This window comes from Notechis scutatus, chromosome 13, assembly GCF_049901735.1.
Source record: "Notechis scutatus isolate UNSWTSFEM ecotype Mainland chromosome 13, rNotScu1.2, whole genome shotgun sequence".
In the NCBI taxonomy this organism is placed as follows: domain Eukaryota; kingdom Metazoa; phylum Chordata; class Lepidosauria; order Squamata; family Elapidae; genus Notechis; species Notechis scutatus.
The window spans coordinates 13,571,724-13,593,954 of NC_142021.1; the positions used below are offsets into that span (position 1 = coordinate 13,571,724).

The 22,231-nt window shown below is 42.8% G+C and overlaps 1 protein-coding gene across 1 annotated transcript; it reads right to left on the bottom strand.

The window, feature by feature from the left end:
* Positions 1 to 995: 995 nt before the first annotated feature.
* Positions 996 to 10,501, bottom strand: SIRT4 (sirtuin 4). The gene is made up of 4 exons (XM_026689359.2): positions 10,309 to 10,501; positions 8,337 to 8,836; positions 6,685 to 6,979; positions 996 to 2,062 (listed from the first exon to the last, which is right to left on the bottom strand). The coding sequence occupies exons 2-4, from the start codon at positions 8,834 to 8,836 to the stop codon at positions 1,913 to 1,915; spliced, it is 945 nt and encodes a 314-aa protein (XP_026545144.1). The 5' UTR covers positions 10,309 to 10,501; the 3' UTR covers positions 996 to 1,912.
* Positions 10,502 to 22,231: the final 11,730 nt, after the last annotated feature.

A 22,231-nucleotide genomic window follows, 5' to 3' on the forward strand; every position in this document is an offset into this window, starting at 1 on the left:
CACCTGACGATGCTCCACGTGACATTATACACATCTCAGATTGGATGGCCAGTCTGAACTGTTGGGGGTGGGAACATGGGATAGCTTTCTATATGTGATTTTCATGCCTAACGCCTCAGATCTTGAATTCTTCTGATGCTCCCACTTCAATTTCCTTTTCTCCAAAACAATGGAGTCTAAGGTTTTCTTCCTTGGATTTTGAATGGAGCCTCACTTTTGACTCCATAAACCGCTTAGAGAGGGCTGTAAAGCACTGTGAAGCGGTATAGAAGTCTAAGGGCTACTCCTATTGCTATCTTACACTCCTGAGAAGCAGGCCCAGAGTGGGGCCAAACTGAACCCAAGACCCACCCCAGTCCAAACCCACCACCCTGGAGAGGTCAATCTGAGCAGGCCAGATGCTCCAATCAATCCCCAAACCTGGGCTCCTCTCCTGATTAGCGCTGCACCCAAGGAAGGGCAGTGCTACTTTAACCAGCATGGAGGCATCGCGCCCCTTTCGGTCCCTGGCAAGGTGGGGAGGCTGTTGGGTGCAGAGCACAACAAAAGCCACTGTGGGAAGAACAAGCCATGGACACAAAACCTTCCCCAGCTGCACAAAAGCCGAAAGGAAAACCCAGAGTTCAGGCCATGCGCAAATAGGAAACACTGAAACGTGGAACGCTGTTTGGCAGCAATTTGGCCTTCTGGATTGTAAAGTCTTTCCTGTGGAAAGACCTGCTCCCCTCCAGCAAGGCCCATCCGCAGCCCTTTCCGAGTCTCTCAACTCCCTCCCTTCTCCTGCTGCCGCTTTCTGCCTCTTTCACCAGGCCTTTCAAAGCAGTGAAAAGCTGCATTTGTGCCTTTGGATTCCAAAAAGCCAGAAAAACCAGCACCTGCTCTCTCCTCCTGGACTGAGCGGTCAGGGGGCTGCAATTGTGCACAAACGTTGTGCAACCGTTCCTGTTTTTCTTAGATCAAAGGTCCTGAAATAGTCCAGCAGAGATTTCTTCATCTTATGTTACTTACTGCATATTTGAATTACTTTATTCAAATAAAGAGGAAAGTCACGCTTCAGTGTACAATTGCTTTTAAAACCAACAAATCTATGAACTGCAATAAGGGAGCTTGTCATGTCGTGTTCACGGGTAGCCGAGTCCTGTGACTTTCCTGTGCCTCTGAGGAAGGAAGGCAAGATTCCTCTGAAACAGATGCCTTTATTCGTGTCGTCCCCTTAAAAGCAACAACAGCGGAGCTGGGGTGCAGGAGAAGCACCGGTCAACGTCATGGACATCTGAATGTTGCAGAAGGCCCTTTGAGGGGGGACTTTGAGGGGGCCACTTGGGTATATAATATTTACAGTACTAAAAAGGCAAACTGCTTTGCCATTGAACCGTGAGCTGAGAATCTACGTGGCCCCTTAATAGCCAAAGGGAGACAAGACAAGATCTAGATTTTGCCTGTTCTCCTTGGCTCAGCCCTGCTTGGGTTACCTCAACCTTGATTTCACAAGTTGCTGGTTGGTTGCAAAAGATCAAAGCTCTCCAAGAGCGAGATCCTTTTATCTCCACTGGCTTTAACCCATGATCCTAAGATGGCAAGCCAAGATAACAGCTGGAACCCAAGAGGTTTACATGAGAAGTGTGGAAAATGAGTTTTGAGGGAAGAGGATAATTGGAGGGATTTCTGGGAGCTGAAGTCCTCCAGGCTTAAAGCTGCCAAGGTTGGAGACCCTTGTTCTAAGGTCCCTTCCAATCCTATCACTCTATGTTCTACAAAGCTCTTTCTAGGCTGCGAATCACCGTACTCAGTCCTTCAGGCTATCTTTGTGAAATTTGACTCAGCTCCCTGGGCCTCAAATCCCTGGGCCACTTCAACAACACTCCCACCGTCACCCTTGAATCTTTACTGGTCTGGATGCCCACCGGGTCTCTCAAACGACAATCAAAGGCAGCAGTGCCCCACAGCGGGAATTCAGCTTTAGAGATGCTAAGGCATCGGCCCGCGTGGGGCCAATGTTAACAATGGCCATCGGCAACTTCCTGTCCCGGGCAGCAAGTGCAAATTTGTAAGCGGAGAAGACCTGCCAGACACAAAGCAAACATTTGTCAGAGGAAGTGAAGCAAATGGCTGACAAGCTCTAAGCCTGTGATGGCAAACCTATGGCACGCGTGTCACAGGTGGCACGCAGAGCCATTTGTGCCGGCACACGAGCTGCAGGCAAACTTACCTCACTGCACATACGTGCACCTCACATCTGATTTTCGTCCGGTTTGAAGCCTTTTTCGTCCTCCCAGACGCTTTAGGAAGGCTTCTGCAGGCTTTTCAGGATGAAAATTAGGCCTGTTTCATCACTTCCTGTTTTTCTGGAAATACTGGAAGTGACAAAACGGGCCTAGTTTTCGGCCTGAAAAGCCTGCAGAAGCCTTCCTAAAGTCTCTGGGAGGCTGAAAAAGGCCTCAAATTGGCCCAAAATCAGCTGTGAGGCGCAGTGCAGGTAAGGGGGTGGTGGGGTGAGGGGGGGATTGCACACACATGCGTAGGGGGTGTGGGGAGGCGTGTGTTGCCTTCTGGGTGTTGGCACATATGCGCGAGCGTGCAAGTGCACGCACAATTTTTGGCACAGGAGCCCAAAAAGGTTAGCCACCACTGCTCTAAGCCAAGGCTCTTCAAACTTGACAGCTTTAAGACTTGTGGACCTCCAACTCCCAGAATTCCTGAGCCAACATGAGTGGAGGAGGGATTCTGGGAGCTGAAGTCCACAAGTCTTAAAGCTGTCAAGTTTGAAGAGCTCTGCTCTTCCTATCCGGGTGCCCTCTGGATGTGCTGACACACAACACCAAGACTCTCAGCCAGCACAACCTTGGGCCAATTCTGCTTTACGGATTAGGCAGCTCAGCAACTTTCAAAGGTGTGTGGACTTCAACTCCCAGAATCCTCCAGCCAGGCATACTGGCAGAGAGATTCTGGGAGTTGAGGTCCACGCATATCTTAAAAGTGGCTGAGTTGAGAAAACACTGGATTGTTGTTGTTAGTTGCAAAGTCATGTCCGACTCATTGCGACCCGATGGACAACGTTCCTCCAGGCCTTCCTGTCCTCTACCATCTTTTGGAGCCATTTAAGCTCACGCCGATTGCTTCAGTGACTCCATCCAGCCCCCTCCTTCTCTGCCGTCCTCTTCTTCTTCTTCTTTGGCCCCCCATCTTTCCCAGCATTAGGCTCTTCTCCAGCGATTCCTTCCTTCTCATGAGGTGGTCAAAGTTTCATCTTCAGGATCTGATCTTCTAAAGAGCAGCTGGATTAGATACCTAAAGGCTATTAAGCAGGAGGACTTGGGGGGTGGGTGTGAGGGTGTGGACCAGGGGTTCAGATGGGGTTCCAAGTAAACAGAGGAGCTTGCGCCTTCATTGGTGGAGCAATCTGCAGATGGGCTTGGCCACGGGAGGAACAATAATAGATACTCAAGTAGGACCATTAAATCCCACTAGCCTGGCCCTGGGCCCAGTTTCTCATGGCTTGTCATGGCTTGTTCTAGTGAGGAGCCCTGGAAGAAAGGACGCCACTGGGTGTCGATCTCCCTTCTAGTCTTGCTCAGTAGCCACCAGGGGGCGTCTTCAAAAACTTTAGCAAAGGGTTCTCTGCTTGGTTGCTGGGTGGGCGTCACCAGGGTGGGCGTGGCCTAGTTGGCCTCCTGCACCACGGCAGGAGGGGGGCATGTTTTTGCCCTCTCCAGGCTCCTGAGGCTTTCCTCGAGCCTCCAGGAGGGTGAAAATGGCTCCCCCAGGCTCTGGAGGCTCTCTGGAAGCGGAGACGGGCCCATTCCCAGCCTTCCCAAACTTCGGGGGGGTGGGCTTTTTTGCCCTCCCCAAGTCCCTGCGCTCACCCTGCACTTACCTGCATCCAAAATGGGCTGCGTGGGGACTCCTGGGAGGGGAGGGGTGGGCGGGGCCAGCCTATTCTGTTCTGTTCTGTTCTGTTCTGTTCTGTTCCGTTCCATTCTCTTTCCTATTCTATTCTATTCTATTCTATTCTATTCTATTCTATTCTATTCTATTCTATTCTATTCTATTCTATTCTATTCTATTCCATTCCATTCCATTCCCTTTCCTATTCTATTCTATTCTATTCTATTCTATTCTATTCTATTCTATTCTATTCCATTCTATTCTATTCTATTCCATTCCATTCCATTTCCTATTCTATTCTATTCTATTCTATTCTATTCTATTCTATTCTATTCTATTCTGTTCTGTTCTGTTCTGTTCTGTTCTGTTCTATTCCATTCCATTCCATTCTCTTTCCTATTCTATTCCATTCCATTCTCTTTCCTATTCTATTCTATTCTATTCTATTCTATTCTATTCTATTCTATTCTATTCTATTCTATTCCATTCCATTCCATTCCATTCCCTTTCCTACTCTATTCTATTCTATTCTATTCTATTCTATTCTATTCTATTCTATTCTATTCTATTCCCTTTCCTATTCTATTCTATTCTATTCTATTCTATTCCATTCCATTCCATTCCATTCCATTCCATCCCATCCCATCCCATCCCATCCCATTCTCTTTCCTATTCTACTCTACTCTACTCTACTCTACTCTACTCCCTCCACTCCACCCACTCCACTCCACTCCACTCCACACCATTCTCTTTCCTATTCTATTCTATTCTATTCTATTCTATTCTATTCTATTCTATTCTATTCTACTCTACTCTACTCTACTCTACTCTACTCTACTCTACTCTACTCTGTTCTGTTCTGTTCTGTTCCGTTCCACTCCATTCCACTCCACTGCACAACACTCCACAACAGAACAGAACATACCATTAATTCTTTCCCTGTTATTCTATTCTATTCTATTCTATTCTACTCTACTCTACTCTACTCTACTCTACTCTACTCTACTCCACTCCACTCCACTCCACTCCACTCCACTCTCCACTCCACTCCACTCCACTCCACTCCACACCACACCACACCATACCATACCATTCTCTTTCCTATTCTATTCTATTCTATTCTATTCTACTCTACTCTACTCTACTCTACTCTACTCTACTCTGCTCTGCTCTGTTCTGTTCTGTTCTGTTCCATTCCACTCCACTTCACTGCACAACACTCCACAACAGAACAGAACATACCATTAATTCTTTCCCTGTTATTCTATTCTATTCTATTCTATTCTATTCTATTCTATTCTATTCTACTCTACTCTACTCTACTCTACTCTACTCTACTCCACTCCACTCCACTCCACTCCACTCCACTCCACACACCATACCATTCTCTTTCCTATTCTACTCTACTCTACTCTACTCTACTCTACTCTACTCTGTTCTGTTCTGTTCTGTTCCGTTCCGTTCCACTCCACTCCACTCCACTCCACAACACTCCACAACAGAACAGAACATACCATTAATTCTTTCCCTGTTATTCTATTCTATTCTATTCTATTCTATTCTATTCTATTCTATTCTATTCTATTCTATTCTATTCTATTCTATTCTATTCTATTCTATTTCTATTCCATTCCATTCCATTCCATTCCCTATTCTATTCTATTCTATTCTATTCTATTCTATTCTATTCTATTCTATTCTATTCCATTCCATTCCATTCCATTCCATTCCATTCCATTCGTCCATTCGTACCATTCCATTCCATTCCATTCTCTTTCCTATTCTACTCTACTCTACTCTGTTCTGTTCTGTTCTGTTCCATCCCACTCCACTCCACTGCACAACACTCCACAACAGAACAGAACATACCATTAATTCTTTCCCTGTTATTCTATTCTATTCTATTCTATTCTATTCTATTCTATTCTATTCTATTCTATTCTGTTCTGTTCTGTTCTGTTCTCTTCTCTTCTCTTCTCTTCTCTTGTCTTTTATTCTACTCTACTCTACTCTACTCTACTCCACTCCACTCCACTCCACTCCACACCATTCTCTTTCCTATTCTATTCTACTCTACTCTACTCTACTCTACTCTACTCTACTCTACTCCACTCCACTCCACTCCACTCCACTCCACTCCACTCCACACCACACCACACCACACCACACCACACCACACCACACCATACCATTCTCTTTCCTATTCTATTCTACTCTACTCTACTCTACTTTACTCTACTCTACTCTACTCTGTTCTGTTCTGTTCTGTTCCGTTCCACTCCACTCCACTCCACTGCACAACACTCCACAACAGAACAGAACATACCATTAATTCTTTCCCTGTTTATTCTATTCTATTCTATTCTATTCTATTCTATTCTATTCTATTCCAATCTATTCTATTCTATTCTATTCTATTCTATTCTATTCTATTCTATTCTACTCTACTCTACTCTACTCTATTCTGCTCTTATTCTATTCTATTCTATTCTATTCTATTCTATTCTATTATTCTATTCCATTCCATTCTATTCTATTCTATTCTATTCTTCTATTCTACTCTACTCTACTCTACTCTACTCTACTCTACTCTACTCTACTCTACTCTACTCTATTCTGCTCTTATTCTATTCTATTCTATTCTATTCTATTCTATTCTATTCTATTCTATTCTACTCCACTCCACTCCACTCCACTCCACTCCACTCCACTCTACCTATTCCTATGCTATTCTACTGTACTCGACTTGAGGCTGGCACCCCCTCATCGGGCATCTCAGAGGCAGATTCGCATGCATACCTGCAAGGAAGACCCGGCCACGAGGACCGCATCAGACTCCTCGAGACGCTGGTACACCAAGTCCACTTTCTCCTTGCACACATTGTCCCCAAAGAAAGTCACATCTGGCTTGAGGACCCCGCCACATTTGCTGCACGATGGGACACGGAAGTGTCGCACCTGGTCTTCCGGCAGAAAGACATCTCCGTCAGGAGCCACGCCGTGGGCCTCAGCTGTCCACGAGGGGTTCAAGGCCTCAAAATGTTCCTGGAGATGCTGGCGGGAGACCCGGGCCTCACAGCTGAGGCACACGACCCTGTGGAGAAAGAGGCTTTCAAGGATGGATATCTAAGCTCAGGAGAAGGAAGGAACTACCTCATGATTCCTAGCGGCCCCCCGCATTAGAAATTAAGAAAATAAAATAAGAAAATAGAAAAGAAGTTGAACTCAATGCTCGCCTAAGTGTAAGATTTTGCTTTGCTCTGAGAGATTTGGGCCAGAGAAAAGGGTATTATTCTCTCTTTTTTTTTCTACTGCTGCAAACACGTCCTGGGAACTAACATGCCTGTGGAGGGGGGGTGTCGGCATTGTCTGGCTCCCCCCAGGCAGCAAAAGTCTTGGGCAGTGGTGGGATTCAAAAACTTTTACCACCGGTTTGGTGGGTGTGGCACGCGCACGCCAAACACGCAATTTGCGCAGGCGCCAGAGGTGTTCCAAATCACCTCCTGCAAGCCTGCACTCTCCTGGTCGCATGACACTCAGCAGCTGCTGCATGACACCCTTCTGTGTCGCGCAAAGCAGTTGCGCTTCGGAAGCAGAAGATAAAGGTGAGCAAGGGAGCCTGGGAAGGTGGGTAGGCCCAACAGCAAAGTGGTGGAGAGAACCGGTTTGGTCTCTGCTGCTCATCACCGCTACCGGCTCGGCGGAACTGGGCTGAACTGGTAGCATACCACCACTGGTCTTGGGGCTCTGCCAGGGAGGCAGGGGTGGGGTTCTACCAGTTTGCACCTCTTTGCTAGAACCGGTTGTTAACATTCTAAGCAGTTCGGAGAACCAGTTGCTAGAAGAAATTACAGGGCTAATCCTGTAAGGAAGGCAGGAAGGAAACATTCTGGTGTTGCTTACAGAAACGGCCTCTCCATTTACCCTTATTACGTTCTTGGCAGGACTAGACTTCCTGTCTCTGGAACTTTTCTGGAGTTTTCTTTCCCTCCTTTGCTGGTACTTTGCTTGTGTGGAGGGACCATTCAAAGTTACAATGGCACTGAAAAAAGTGACATGACCATTTTTCACACTTACGACTGCTGCAGCATCCCCACATTCATGAGAGGCCAGGCGAGGAGATGCATGCCTCGATATGAGTGATATTGAGTTGGCCACATCCACCCAGTCACATGACCACCAAGCCACACCCACCACCTAAGCTACGCCCACAGAACCGGTTGTTAAAAAATTTGAATCCCACCCCTGCAGGGAGGGACATGATCGGACACCCCAGCCCTCTGGCATCTATGCAGAAGGCGCCTCTGAGCTGCTGGCTTCAAGAGCCCTGATGGGTCTGCCTCGCCCCAGGGCCCTTTTCAACTTGGTGGAACCCGAGCGCCAGGCCGGGCAGATGCGCCGGGCACTTGCCCCTTCCCTGCCAGGCTTGGCACCTGCTTCCCCCTCCCCACCTGTGTGTGCAGCCATGCAGCTCAGTCATGCGCCGACTCCCAGCCTTGGCGTGGAGGGCATCCACGTTCTGGGTCACCAGCCAGTGCAGCTTCTCCTGCTGTTCCCAGCTGCTCAGAGCCTGGTGTGCCGCGTTGGGCTGGTGGGAGGAAAACCGGGGCCACCCCACGAAGTTCCTGGCCCAGTACTTCTGCCGGGCTGCAGCATTGCGGAGAAACTCAGCGTGCTGGACGGGCCGGCGGTCAGACCGGGCATAGAGGCCCACACCTTCAGAGCGGTAGTCCGGGATGCCGGATTCGGTGGAGATTCCTGCTCCAGTCAAGACGAAGAGCCGCTGGCAGCGGAGAACGAACCCCTGGAGTTTCTCGATCGCCCCAGCGTCCGGAGGGGGGCTGGCTGGGACGAATGCCAGGCAGGGGGCAGCCTGGGGCACGGAGGCCTGGGAGGCCCAACGATGGAGTCCAGGAACCAGCTGTTCTCCCCACCTTTTCAGAGACTTCATCTGGGGAAGGCAGAAACGGGAAAACCAGGTTTCCAAACTATTCAAGGAGACCAACCCTTTTTTTGTTTTTGCCCCAGACATTTTGGTGGGGCAGGAAAACTTCCTTTTTCTTGCTGTCCGGTAGTGAAAGCAGAGTTTAAGCAGATGGATCAGACACGACTATGCAACTAACAACAAACAATAAGGTTTAATGAAAAGAAGGACCAGGGGGGGGGACATGATAGCGGTGTCCCAGTACTTGAGGGGCTGCTACAAAGAAGGGGAGGTCAACCTATTTTCCAAAGCAGCAGAGGGCAGGACAAGAAGCAACTGGTGACCTTCTACCACTGCACCATAGAGAGTATCTTAACTTATTGCACCTCTGTAGGGTTTGCCAATTGCACCGGGGCAGATAGGATGGCGCTCCAGAGGGTGAACCTCATTGCCCAGAGGATCCTGGGTTGCCCTCTCCCCTCTTTGGAAGAGCTTTATAGCTCCCACTGCCTTAAGAAAGTACAAAACATTCTCAAAGATCCATCTCATCCTGGGCACCCCCTTTTTTTGAACTATTACCATCTGGCAGACAGTACAGGGTAATAAAAACAAGGACAAATAGGCTGGAAAACAGTTTCTATCCCAGGGCAGTGGCTCTTTTCTGCTGTATAGTGCAGTGTTGGTGTGCTGTGTGGGGTTTTCGGTTCAATGTGTGGAGGGTGAAGGATGTGCGTTTGTGTTTATTTTCATGGTCATGACGTGCACTGAAGACGGTGTTTGATTTCGTTGTACGAGGTGCAATGGCAATAAAGTAAAGTAACTAACTAACGGATGAAAAGTAACCCAGGAGAGAAGCAACCTGGAATTAAGGAGAAACTTCCTAACAGTGAGGACAGTGAACCAGAAATTGTGTGGGTTCCATCACTTGTCTGAAATGGGATAGGTTCTCCTGCTTGAGCAGGGGGCTGGACTAGATGACCTCCAAGGTCCCTTCCAGATTCTATTCTATTCTATTCCATTCTATTCTGCTTCTATTCTATATGCTATTCTATGTTCTGTTCTGTTCTAAAATAAGGACCAGCCTGGTTGCTTGCCCATCCCTGGCAGAATGCAGCCAGCTGGGCGGGAGGGGAGGGGAGGAGGGAGGCGCTTTCCCAGGTGGGGCGAGGGCGACGGGCAGCCCCTTCCCCAGCCATTCCCGGGTGTCTGCTGGGATTTTGCAAAGCGGGCGGCCGGTTGGGGGAAAGCCGTCAACGCGCCCGATCTTTCTGCCTCCCCGTCCCCCGTGCGCGTGCACGGGCCGCGCGCGACACCCTCGGGAGGGGGGGGGAATGTTGGGTGGGAGGCACGTGCATACTCCAGGCAGGCGCTTGCGCCCTTCAGGCGACCCTCTGCCACCTGTCAGAAATGGTTGTCTCAGGGTTGGACTAGATGGCCTCCAAGGTCCCTTTCCAATCTGTAAACCCCGCTTCCCCAAACCCCGACCCAGGCACGCTCACCTCTCGTTCCCCGCCGGGCGCGCGAGCGGCGGCCGCGAGAAGGGCAGCCTGCCGGGAGGGGGGCGGAGAAGCTCAGCCCGGAAAAACTACAGCTCCCACAATCCACCGCGAGAGACCGCAACCCCCCCCTCCCCCCCGGCTTGCCAGCCTCGGAGCTTTATGAGCTCAGGATCGGCCGGGCGGGCGAGCGAGCGGCGGGGGCGGGGCGGAGCAGTCCCGGAAAGAGCCGGGAGTCAGCTGAGCCAGGGGGCGGCGGCGGGGAGGGGAGGGAGGTGGGGCTAAAGGGCCAGATCGGCTTGGGGAGCGTAGCAAGGGGGGTCACCTCGAGGTCATCCGTTCAAAATCCTTGCCCGAGCAGGGGCGTTCAGGAGAACGGCAGGAGGAGGAGGAGGAGGAGAAGCTGCGGTGAAGTCGCGGGACTGCCTTGCCAGCCGGTGCGGGGCGATCGCCCAGTTGGAGGGAACCCCGCTTCAATACAAATTAACAGAGTGGGAAGGGATCTTGGAGGTCATCCAGTCCAACCCCCTGCCCAAGCAGGAGACTCTGCACCATGGCAGTCCCACTCTCTTCTTGAACGCCTCCAGGGATGAAACTCCCACAACTTTCAAAACCCTCTTTAAACTCTTTAAGTTTAAACCCTCTTTAGCTTGGACCCGGGGCAATTCGGGGCTCCTCCCGAGGTCAGGCTGCCTTCCCTCCACTGACCTCTGTGGGGTTAGGCAGTTACGGGGCAATGGAGGGGGCGATGGGGGGGCGTTTCCTCCCGAGGAGGCTTCGGGGTTGCCCAGAAGTTCGTGTTTCTAACAGGCTCCGTTTTCTGCCCCCTCCCCTCTTTTCAAGGGCCCTGGTCACATTTCTGAGGCCTCTTCCCCCCCAGACATTTTGATCTAAGCAACACAATAATAGCTTGTTTCTTTTAAAAAAAATGTATTATATATTTTCATTTATTATACATCACGTTTCCATTTCTGCAATGCCAGTGTACTGTTGTATCAAATCTCATTTTAAGTATACATAAGTATATATGTAAGTATATATAAGTATACACCCTGATTTTATTTTTCTCATAATTATACAATATAATTTCCTTTGAATATACATATTATATCACATCATAATTAGAACCATTATTCTCATAGTTATACCATGTAGTCTTCACCTCTAGTCACTCTGTAGATCTGGGGTCTCCAAGGTTGGCAACTTTAAGACTTGTGGATTCCCAGAATTCTCCATCAATCATAAATGCCTGGAGAATTCTGGGAGTTGAAGTCCACAAGTCTTAAAGTTGCCAAGTTTGGGGACCCCTGGTGTTGACTACAATCTGTAGTCAAGTACAATCCATTAGTAATATAGCATATATACTTCTGTCTGTCTGTCTGTCTGTCTGTCTGTCTGTCTGTCTGTCTGTCTGTCTGTCTGTCTGTCTAGCTATCTATTTCCATCTATCATCTATCTATCTATCTATCTATCTATCTATCTATCTATCTATCTATCTATCTATCTACAACCCATTAGTAATATAGCATATGTATTTATATTCTATCTATCTATCTATCTATCTATCTATCTCTATCTATCTACAACCCATTAGTAATATAGCATATGTATTTATATCCTATCTATCTATCTATCTATCTATCTATCTATCTATCTATCTATCTATCTATCATCTATATCTATTATCTATTCCTATCTCTCTCTCGCTTATTTATTATCTATTCCTATCTATTATCTCTATCTATCTATCTATCTATCTATCTATCTATCTACAACCCATTAGTAATATAGCATATGTATTTGTATCCTATCTATCTATCTATCTATCTATCATCTATATCTATTGTTAGGGTTTGGGAATTAACCCCTAGAAGAGTATTTCAGCAGTAGTCAAGCCAGGAAGGGCCCCAGAGTATACACACACTGAACACAAACACTGTTTGTAGTTTAAATAGTTTTTAATCCAGTTAGAGTTCAAAGCATTGTCATTCAGTCCATTAAGTCATTCACAGTATTTCCATCCAGTAAGACTCACTAGTATAGTCCAAGTTAAGAGTCTCTTGCAATATCTTTATCAGCCGATAAAGATATCTTCTCCTCCTCCGGTTTCACTCTCCAGAGAAACAAACGCTGGATATTCAGTAGAATTACGCAGTAAATCAGCAAACAGTAGCAAACAATAACAGTTAGTCACAGCACTCACAGTCAGTAATCACAGTTAGTCGCAGCAGCACACAGTAACAGTTACAGACAGTAAACTTTCCTGCTTCTAATGCTTCCTTATATTGTAACTTCTAACCGCACCCTTAATCGGCTAATTGCCTGCTGCATTTTGCTTAAAGTGATAAGCACTTAAACCATGATATCTAAGTTTTATATATTTATTCACCCAAACCATATTTGGTATCAATGTTATACCTAACATACTCCCCTTTTGGGTGAAATAAATATATAATACCTTTACAATCTAACCCCATATTTTTCACAACTCTCCTGGTGCTTACTGGCACCTTGGGCTTTAGTAAAATTATCAGCTAAATTGTCCTCCGACATACAGTACTCTAGCTGAATCATCTTACTTCTTACAGATTGTCTCACGTTTAGGTATCTTAGATCTGTATGCTTGCTCCTTGTTTTTACTCCAATATTTGTGGCCATTTGAATTGCTGCCTGATTATCTTCATGTATAATTATAGGATAATCTACAGTTATACCTATATCAATTAACATTTGTTTATACATTATTAATTCTGTACATAACAATGATAAACAGGAGAATTCTGCCTCCATAGTAGACAAACTTATATGCTGTTGTCTAATTGACTTCCAGCCTATTAATGTCTTACCCAGCATTATGGCTGTTCCTGAAGTCGACTTTCTAGTGTCTCTTTCTGATGCAAAGCTAGCATCTGCATAAGCACACAGAATTAAATCACCCTTTGGTTCTAAATACAATGAATAATTCATTGTCTTTTTAAGATATCTTAATATCCTCTTAGCTGCAATCCAGTGTCTTTCACATGGTGCAGAATTGAATCTAGCCAACTGATTCACACAGTACGATATATCTGGTCTAGACCAATTACTAATATAACTCAAACTACCAATTAAAGATTGATAAATCACCTTATCAAACTCAGGGCTTTGTTCATCAGTGTTGCTAAACTCCTGACTCATTGGAGTCTTAGCTGGCTTACAAAGCTCCATCTTGTAATCTTTTAGCAATTTGCTTATCTTATCTTCCTGAGATATCTTAAAACCTTTCCGTGTTTTCTTTATATTCAAACCGAGATACTTCTTTATCTCCCTAATTGCTTGATCTTTATTCTCTTTCCTAATGATGCTATTATTTTATTTGCTTCATCATTAGTTTCAGTTATCAATGCAATGTCATCTGTGAATAGTAATAATAATGATACTTTCCCATTTGTCTCCTCTTAAACAGACATGGATCGGCTAAACCAGCTTTAAATCCTATATTGTCTAGTTCCTTTACAATATACTGGTTCCATTCATAGCCTGATTGTTTTAGACCATAGAGACTTTTCTTTAACAACCAACAATCATTATTATCCTTATTTTCACTTTTAATACCAACAGGTTTTTTCATATAAATAGTATGTTTTAATGGGGCGTGCAAGTAAGCAGTTTCCACATCTAGATGGTTAACTATATAGTTTTTACTAGCTGCCCACACTAAAGCTGCCCTCAAGGTTGCTGCCTTAAGACTAGGTGCAAACACCTCATCGTAGTCATTAGCATTCTGCCTAAAACCTTGAGCTACTAACCTTGCCTTATGGATTAAATTACCATCTTTATCTATTTTTACCTTAAATATCCATTTGCAGCCAATGGATTTCTTTCCTACAGGTAATTTGGCATTTTCATACACCTTCATATCACTTAATGAATTCAGTTCCTTATTCATTGCTGCATACCAACTTTCTTTTTCCTTAGTAGGATACTTTTTAATTTCTTCTACAGAATTAGGAACTTGATTAATCTGGCACACTGTGTTAGCCTGGTACCTATCAGGCGGTCTAGATATACGTGTAGTTCTTCTGGGAATTACAGGGCTTACAGGAGGACTTTGTTGAACTACTACCTGTTCATCTTCCTCATCCTGTTCAGCTATTGAATCTGTTTCTTCCTTCATGGGCACTATTTCATCCTGTATTTGTCTCTTTACTTTATTTTTAAAGTTACAGGGATAACTAATGGGATTTCTATAGGATTCAATAATTACATCTTTATTGGCATCCTGTTCTAATTTCTCCCATCCTTCATGTTCTAGAAATTGGGCACTAGCACTACATAACACTTTAGATGTGCCTTTCTCCCAAAATCTATATGCCCTATGGTTTGCTTGATAACCAACGAAGAAAAATCTTTTAGCTCTATGTTGCCCTTTTTTTCTGAGTTGTGCAGGAATATGCACCCATGCTGGTGCACCAAATGTGTGCAGGTAACTTAGATCAGGTTTCCTGCCATGCCACCTGGTAAATGGTATTTCACCTGTTGTTGTATTAACAACGTTGTTCAATATGTTATTAGCACACATTGTAGCCTCCCCCCACAAAGAATCAGGTAACCCAGAATCATTTATCATTGTTCTAACCATTGCCTGTAGTGTTTGGCCTCTTCTTTCAATAAAAGCGTTATGTTCTGGCCTGTATGGAGCAGACTTCTTATGCTCTATTCCAGCTACCTTAAGTCTGTTCTGGAATTTGTTATTAATAAATTCCGTGCCATTATCTGTCACCAGGGTTATCAGTTGTCGTTTAGACTTTCTTTCAGCAAACCTAAGCCAATTGAAAAAATGTTGATATGTTTCAGTTTTGCTTTTCATTAAATAGCAAAACCCATATCTAGAATAATGGTCCATAATGCTCAGTATATATCTAGCACCCCCCATACTGGGTTTCTTTGGACCTATTATGTCTGCAAATACTACTTCTAAAGGTTCTTTTGTTTTGAAACCATTTAGCCTATTTGCAGGCAATACCTTGCTCTTATCTTCACAGCAAACATTACAACGCAAATATTTATCACAAGATTTTAACCTTATTCCTTCAGATAACTCAACTGTACGTTTTAGCATTTTAAAATTTACATGCCCCAAACGCCTATGCAATAAATGGATACATTCTTCATGAGGCTTTATATTATTAAATACAGTCTGAGCCTCCTTTCTTACTATTATCTAAGACATATAATGTTCCATTTAAAGCTGCAGTTACCCTTTTGTTATCTTTTTCAATTATGCAATTATTATCTTTAAAAGTAATTACATAACCTAATTTATCTAATACCCTTACTGAAAGCAAATTAAACTTTAGTTGTGGTACATACAACATTTTATATCCTGGTTTATGTACGGACAACGTGCAAAACCTTGACCTTTCGCTTTCAGGTTCCAGCCATTGGCAAGAGATATATGTTGAGAACTTGTAGACATTTTTATAAATTTTGTCTTATCTCTTGTGATGCAGTGGGATGCGCCACTGTCAACCACCCATAGATTATTCTTCACATCAGAGTTGCTAAACGTGGCTAGTTCAAATGCTTTCTTTGGCTTTTTTACATTCTGGCTTTTTCTCTTTTTGCAGAACCTTGCCAAATGTCCTCTGCCTCCACAATTAAAACACTTTTAATTGTGTATGCCGTTGAAGATAAATTCTCTTCTTCCGGTGCTTTACTTTGCTTTGCTGGTTTCTTTCAAGCTTTGAAGATAATTTCTCTTCTTTCTTATCTTCTCTCAGCTCGTCACGCCACGCCTTCTTCTGGCTTCTTCTAGTAGCCTGCCTGTAATCTCGGTTAATGAGAGGCTTTCTTTTGGCAATACCTCTAACGAAGTCACATAGTCATCATAGCTTTGATCTAATGAAGATAATATTATGTAGACTTGTTGCAGTTCATTAAATATAAGCTCTTTTTCTTGCAAATCTTGAAAATGCTCTTCATACAGTTTAAATGAACTAACATATCTCCATTCCTCTGAAGATGCGTCGAAAAAGCTTCCGTGTAAGATTTATATGTGCTCCTACACTGTCCCGAACATAAATCTTCCTGAGGTTCTCCCAGCAGTTTGCAGCATTTTCTTCTCCACGAATATGGACAAGCTGCTGATCACAGAGAGTCAGTCCTATGATGCATAAAGCCTGCTCATTCTTCAGTTTAAAGTCTTGTAACTTTTCTTTATCATCATCATTAGCAGGATCCCAGCTACTCACATCTGGTGGGTTTGCTATAATGTCCCACAATCCTTCTCTGCGTAGAAGTAAACTACATTTCATTGACCATGAAACATAGTTTGTTCCATCCAGCCTGGATATCATGGACAGTTGTGACAAATTTACTTGTGCCATTACTCTTCAGATATTTTGACTATTTTAAACTAATTAAAACAGTTTGTTTTTTACAGTAATGTGCAACTCACACCAACTCTCTCTGCTATATCCTGGTTAGTTAGACTATGCTGCTGGGCCCATAACCAATGTTAGGGTTTGGGAATTAACCCCTAGAAGAGTATTTCAGCAGTAGTCAAGCCAGGAAGGGCCCCAGAGTATACACACACTGAACACAAACACTGTTTGTAGTTTAAATAGTTTTTAATCCAGTTAGAGTTCAAAGCATTGTCATTCAGTCCATTAAGTCATTCACAGTATTTCCATCCAGTAAGACTCACTAGTATAGTCCAAGTTAAGAGTCCTTGCAATATCTTTATCAGCCGATAAAGATATCTTCTCCTCCTCCGGTTTCACTCTCCAGAGAAACAAACGCTGGATATTCAGTAGAATTACGCAGTAAATCAGCAAACAGTAGCAAACAATAACAGTTAGTCACAGCACTCACAGTCAGTAATCACAGTTAGTCGCAGCAGCACACAGTAACAGTTACAGACAGTAAACTTTCCAGCTTCTAATGCTTCCTTATATTGTAACTTCTAACCGCACCCTTAATCGGCTAATTGCCTGCTGCATTTTGCTTAAAGTGATAAGCACTTAAACCATGATATCTAAGTTTTATATATTTATTCACCCAAACCATATTTGGTATCAATGTTATACCTAACATCTATTATCTATTCCTATCTCTCTCTCTCGCTTATTTATTATCTATTCCTATCTATTATCTATATCTATCTATCTATCTATCTATCTATCTATCTATCTATCTATCTACAACCCATTAGTAATATAGCATATGTATTTATATCCTATATCTATCTATCATCTATCTATCTATCTATCTATCTATCTATCTATCTATCTATCTATCTATCTATCTATCTATCATCTATATTATCTATTCCTATCTCTCTCTCTCACTTATTTATTATCTATTCCTATCTATTATCTATATCTATCTATCTATCTATCTATCTATCTATCTATCTATCTATCTATCTATCTACAACCCATTAGTAATATAGCATATGTATTTATATTCTATCTATCTATCTATCTATCTATCTATCTATCTATCTATCTACAACCCATTAGTAATATAGCATATGTATTTATATTCTATCTATCTATCTATCTATCTATCTATCTATCTATCTATCTATCTATCTACAACCCATTAGTAATATAGCATATGTATTTATATTCTATCTATCTATCTATCTATCTATCTATCTATCTATCTATCTATCTATCTATCTATCTACAACCCATTAGTAATATAGCATATGTATTTATATTCTATCTATCTATCTATCTATCTATCTATCTATCTATCTATCTATCTATCTACAACCCATTAGTAATATAGCATATGTATTTATATTCTATCTATCTATCTATCTATCTATCTATCTATCTATCTATCTATCTATCTATCTATCTATCTATCTATCTATCTATCTATCATCTATCTATCTATCATCTATCTACAACCCATTAGTAATATAGCATATGTATTTATATTCTATCTATCTATCTATCTATCTATCTATCTATCTATCTATCTACAACCCATTAGTAATATAGCATATGTATTTATATCCTATCTATCTATCTATCTATCTATCTATCTATCTATCATCTATCTATCTATCTATCTATCTATCTATCTATCTATCTATCTATCTATCTATCATCTATCTACAACCCATTAGTAATATAGCATATGTATTTATATCCTATATCTATCTATCATCTATCTATCTATCTATCTATCTATCTATCTATCTATCTATCTATCTATCTATCTATCTATCATCTATCTATCTATCTATCTATCTATCTACAACCCATTAGTAATATAGCATATGTATTTATATCCTATATCTATCTATCATCTATCTATCTATCTATCTATCTATCTATCTATCTATCTATCTATCTACAACCCATTAGTAATATAGCATATGTATTTATATTCTATCTATCTATCTATCTATCTATCTATCTATCTATCTATCTATCTATCTATCTACAACCCATTAGTAATATAGCATATGTATTTATATTCTATCTATCTATCTATCTATCTATCTATCTATCTATCTATCTATCTATCTATCTATATCTATTATTATCTATTCCTATCTCTCTCTCGCTTATTTATTATCTATTCCTATCTATTATCTCTATCTATCTATCTATCTATCTACAACCCATTAGTAATATAGCATATGTATTTGTATCCTATCTATCTATCTATCTATCTATCTATCTATCTATCTATCATCTATATCTATTATCTATTCCTATCTCTCTCTCTCGCTTATTTATTATCTATTCCTATCTATTATCTATATCTATCTATCTATCTATCTATCTATCTATCTATCTACAACCCATTAGTAATATAGCATATGTATTTATATCCTATCTATCTATCTATCTATCTATCTATCTATCTACAACCCATTAGTAATATAGCATATGTATTTATATTCTATCTATTTATCTATCTATCTATCTATCTATCTATCTATCTACAACCCATTAGTAATATAGCATATGTATTTATATCCTATATCTATCTATCATCTATCTATCTATCTATCTATCTATCTATCTATCTATCTATCATCTATATTATCTATTCCTATCTCTCTCTCTCACTTATTTATTATCTATTCCTATCTATTATCTATATCTATCTATCTATCTATCTATCTATCTATCTATCTATCTATCTATCTACAACCCATTAGTAATATAGCATATGTATTTATATTCTATCTATCTATCTATCTATCTATCTATCTATCTATCTACAACCCATTAGTAATATAGCATATGTATTTATATTCTATCTATCTATCTATCTATCATCTATATTATCTATTCCTATCTCTCTCTCTCACTTATTTATTATCTATTCCTATCTATTATCTATATCTATCTATCTATCTATCTATCTATCTATCTATCTATCTATCTATCTATCTATCTATCTATCTATCTACAACCCATTAGTAATATAGCATATGTATTTATATATTCTATCTATCTATCTATCTATCTATCTATCTATCTATCTATCTATCTATCTATCTACAACCCATTAGTAATATAGCATATGTATTTATATCCTATCTATCTATCTATCTATCTATCTATCTATCTATCTATCTATCTATCTATCTATCATCTATCTATCTATCTATCTATCTATCTATCTATCTATCTATCTATCTATCATCTATCTACAACCCATTAGTAATATAGTATATGTATTTATATTCTATCTATCTATCTATCTATCTATCTATCTATCTATCTATCTATCTATCTATCTATCTACAACCCATTAGTAATATAGCATATGTATTTATATTCTATCTATCTATCTATCTATCTATCTATCTATCTATCTATCTATCTATCTATCTACAACCCATTAGTAATATAGCATATATACTTATATCTATCTACTTTTATTAATCTTTTTCCATTATAGTTACATTTCTGAGGATTCTGACCACAGTTTATTCTCCAGCTGGAGAATATTCTTCCTGGAGGGCAGTGAGGACGGCATCTCCTAGGACCTGAAGATCTGCAACCCAGGGGTGGGTGGGCAATAGGGCATCCCAGCTTCCTCCCCCCCCCCCTGTTGCCAGCACTCCCATGGCCTGAGATCTGGAAACCAGCACTGACCACCTGATCATTCCCATCATCCTCAGCCAGCATTGGCCATGCTGGTCTAGGAAATGGACCTAACCCTTAGAAAACAGAATAACAGAGTTGGAAGGGACCTTGGGGGTCTTCGAGTCCAACCCCCTGCTTAGGCAAGAAAACCCTGTAGCATTTCAGACAGAGGGTTGTCCAATCTTTTCTTAAAAACTTCCTTCCTTAAAATTAGGTAAGACAATGGCTGAGCTTAGCTTGAATCAGAGAAGTGGAAGGGATCCATGAGACCATTTAGCCCAACCCTCTGCTCAGTGCAGACATCCAAATTCAAGGGCCCCTGACAGATGGGCTGTCAGCAGGGTACCTGAGAAAGAATTTGGAGGGGAAGGGGACCCATCTCTTCCCTGGGTCAGTGGCTCTATGGGTAAATTGGATCACTTTTCCTGACACTCAACTGAGTTTTTTTTGTGTGCATGTTCCCATTTTCTAGGACCAGAAAATATTTTTATTATTATTTTTTATTGGCCATTGTGTCCCCTCTCAGGCAGCCCTCTTTATGTAAATGGGGGCAGTTTTCCAACTTGTTGGGTGTTGGCTCACTCCCACCACTCTCCTGAGCCTTTTAAAGTGTGGCCCTCCATCAGGACCTGGACTCACAGTGGAGCCTGAATAATGCAGAATGCAGTAGAACTATTGTAAATCATAGCTTGTTAAATAAACCACAATGGACCAAAGAGGAGTGAACGGAATTAGCATAGTCCTGGAAGTCACTGGGGAAAGGCTTGGGGACTACAAAGCACGGCACACATTGTGCCTGGGGGGGAGCTGTGTGTGTGTGTGTGTGTGTGAGAGAGAGAGAGAGAGAGAGAGTTTGAGAAGTTGATTTTTAAAGCTGGGTCTCCAACCTTGGCAACTTTAAGCCTGGCGGACTTCAACTGACAGAATTCCCCAGCTAGCTTGCTGGGGAATTCTGGGAGTTGAAGCCCTCCAGGCTTAAAGTTGCCAAGGTTGGAGACCCCGGCTTTAGAGTCTCTGTTTTAGAACTAACATTTTTCATAGGCTTCCCATGTGTGAACAGCAGCCAAATTTGTATCCGGGGGTTTTAGCAATGTTAATCTGTGTGGGTTCCAAGAACCTGTCCCCCCCCCCAATTTAATCCTTCCTGGCATCCCCACCCCCACCAGTCCAAATAGCTGATTTTGTAGGAGGCTCAACATTAAAGCAAGCAAAGCAAACTGCGATCCAGGACCCCCCCCCCCTTTTTTTTTAAAGAACCCAAACAGCTACAATATTCACATTTGCCTTCTGGAAAAGTTGGAGCAATTGTGCTTCCTTTAGTGGCTCTTGCGCAGGGCCCGCCAGTCTGCTTTGAGGGTGCCCTATCCAGGGGGCAATGTCAGGGCTTCAGGAGCTGCCCAGAGGCTCCAATCTGAGGAATGGGGGCTTGGTGTGCACACCCACCCCCACCGAAAAGCCGAAGGGGCCTGAAAGTTAGGAATGGGGCGGTGGGGGTGGGGAGGAAAGGAGCGCCATCCCTGGAGACTTTCCAGAAGAGACGGGACTGCCATCGGTCAGAAATGATGTAGGGGCTCCTGCTTGGGCAGGGGGTTGGACTAGATGACCTACAAGGTCCCTTCCAACTCTATTACTCTAAGCCCCAAGGCGGAGTTGAGGGCCGGTGGCTTGGACCCCTTGCGCGGGCTGGCTGCGGCTGCTGCGCCCGATCCCCCAGCAGATCTCGCCTGGTGGCAGGAGGGAGGCGATCCGGACGGGTGGGAGGGGGAGATGCCTTCGCGCCACGCTGCGAGAAGAGCCGCCCCGTCCCGCGGAGCCCA

What these genes read in the sequence shown, in the direction of transcription:
- SIRT4 (XM_026689359.2), bottom strand. Translation starts at nt 8,836, where the DNA reads ATGAAGTCTCTGAAAAGGTGGGGAGAACAGCTGGTTCCTGGACTCCAT. An exon ending in CTGCATGGCTGCACACACAG is followed by an intron (nt 6,980 to 8,336) that starts GTGGGGAGGGGG and finishes CTTTCTCCACAG; the next exon opens with GGTCGTGTGCCTCAGCTGTG. An exon ending in TGGCCGGGTCTTCCTTGCAG is followed by an intron (nt 2,063 to 6,684) that starts GTATGCATGCGA and finishes TGTGTCTGGCAG; the next exon opens with GTCTTCTCCGCTTACAAATT.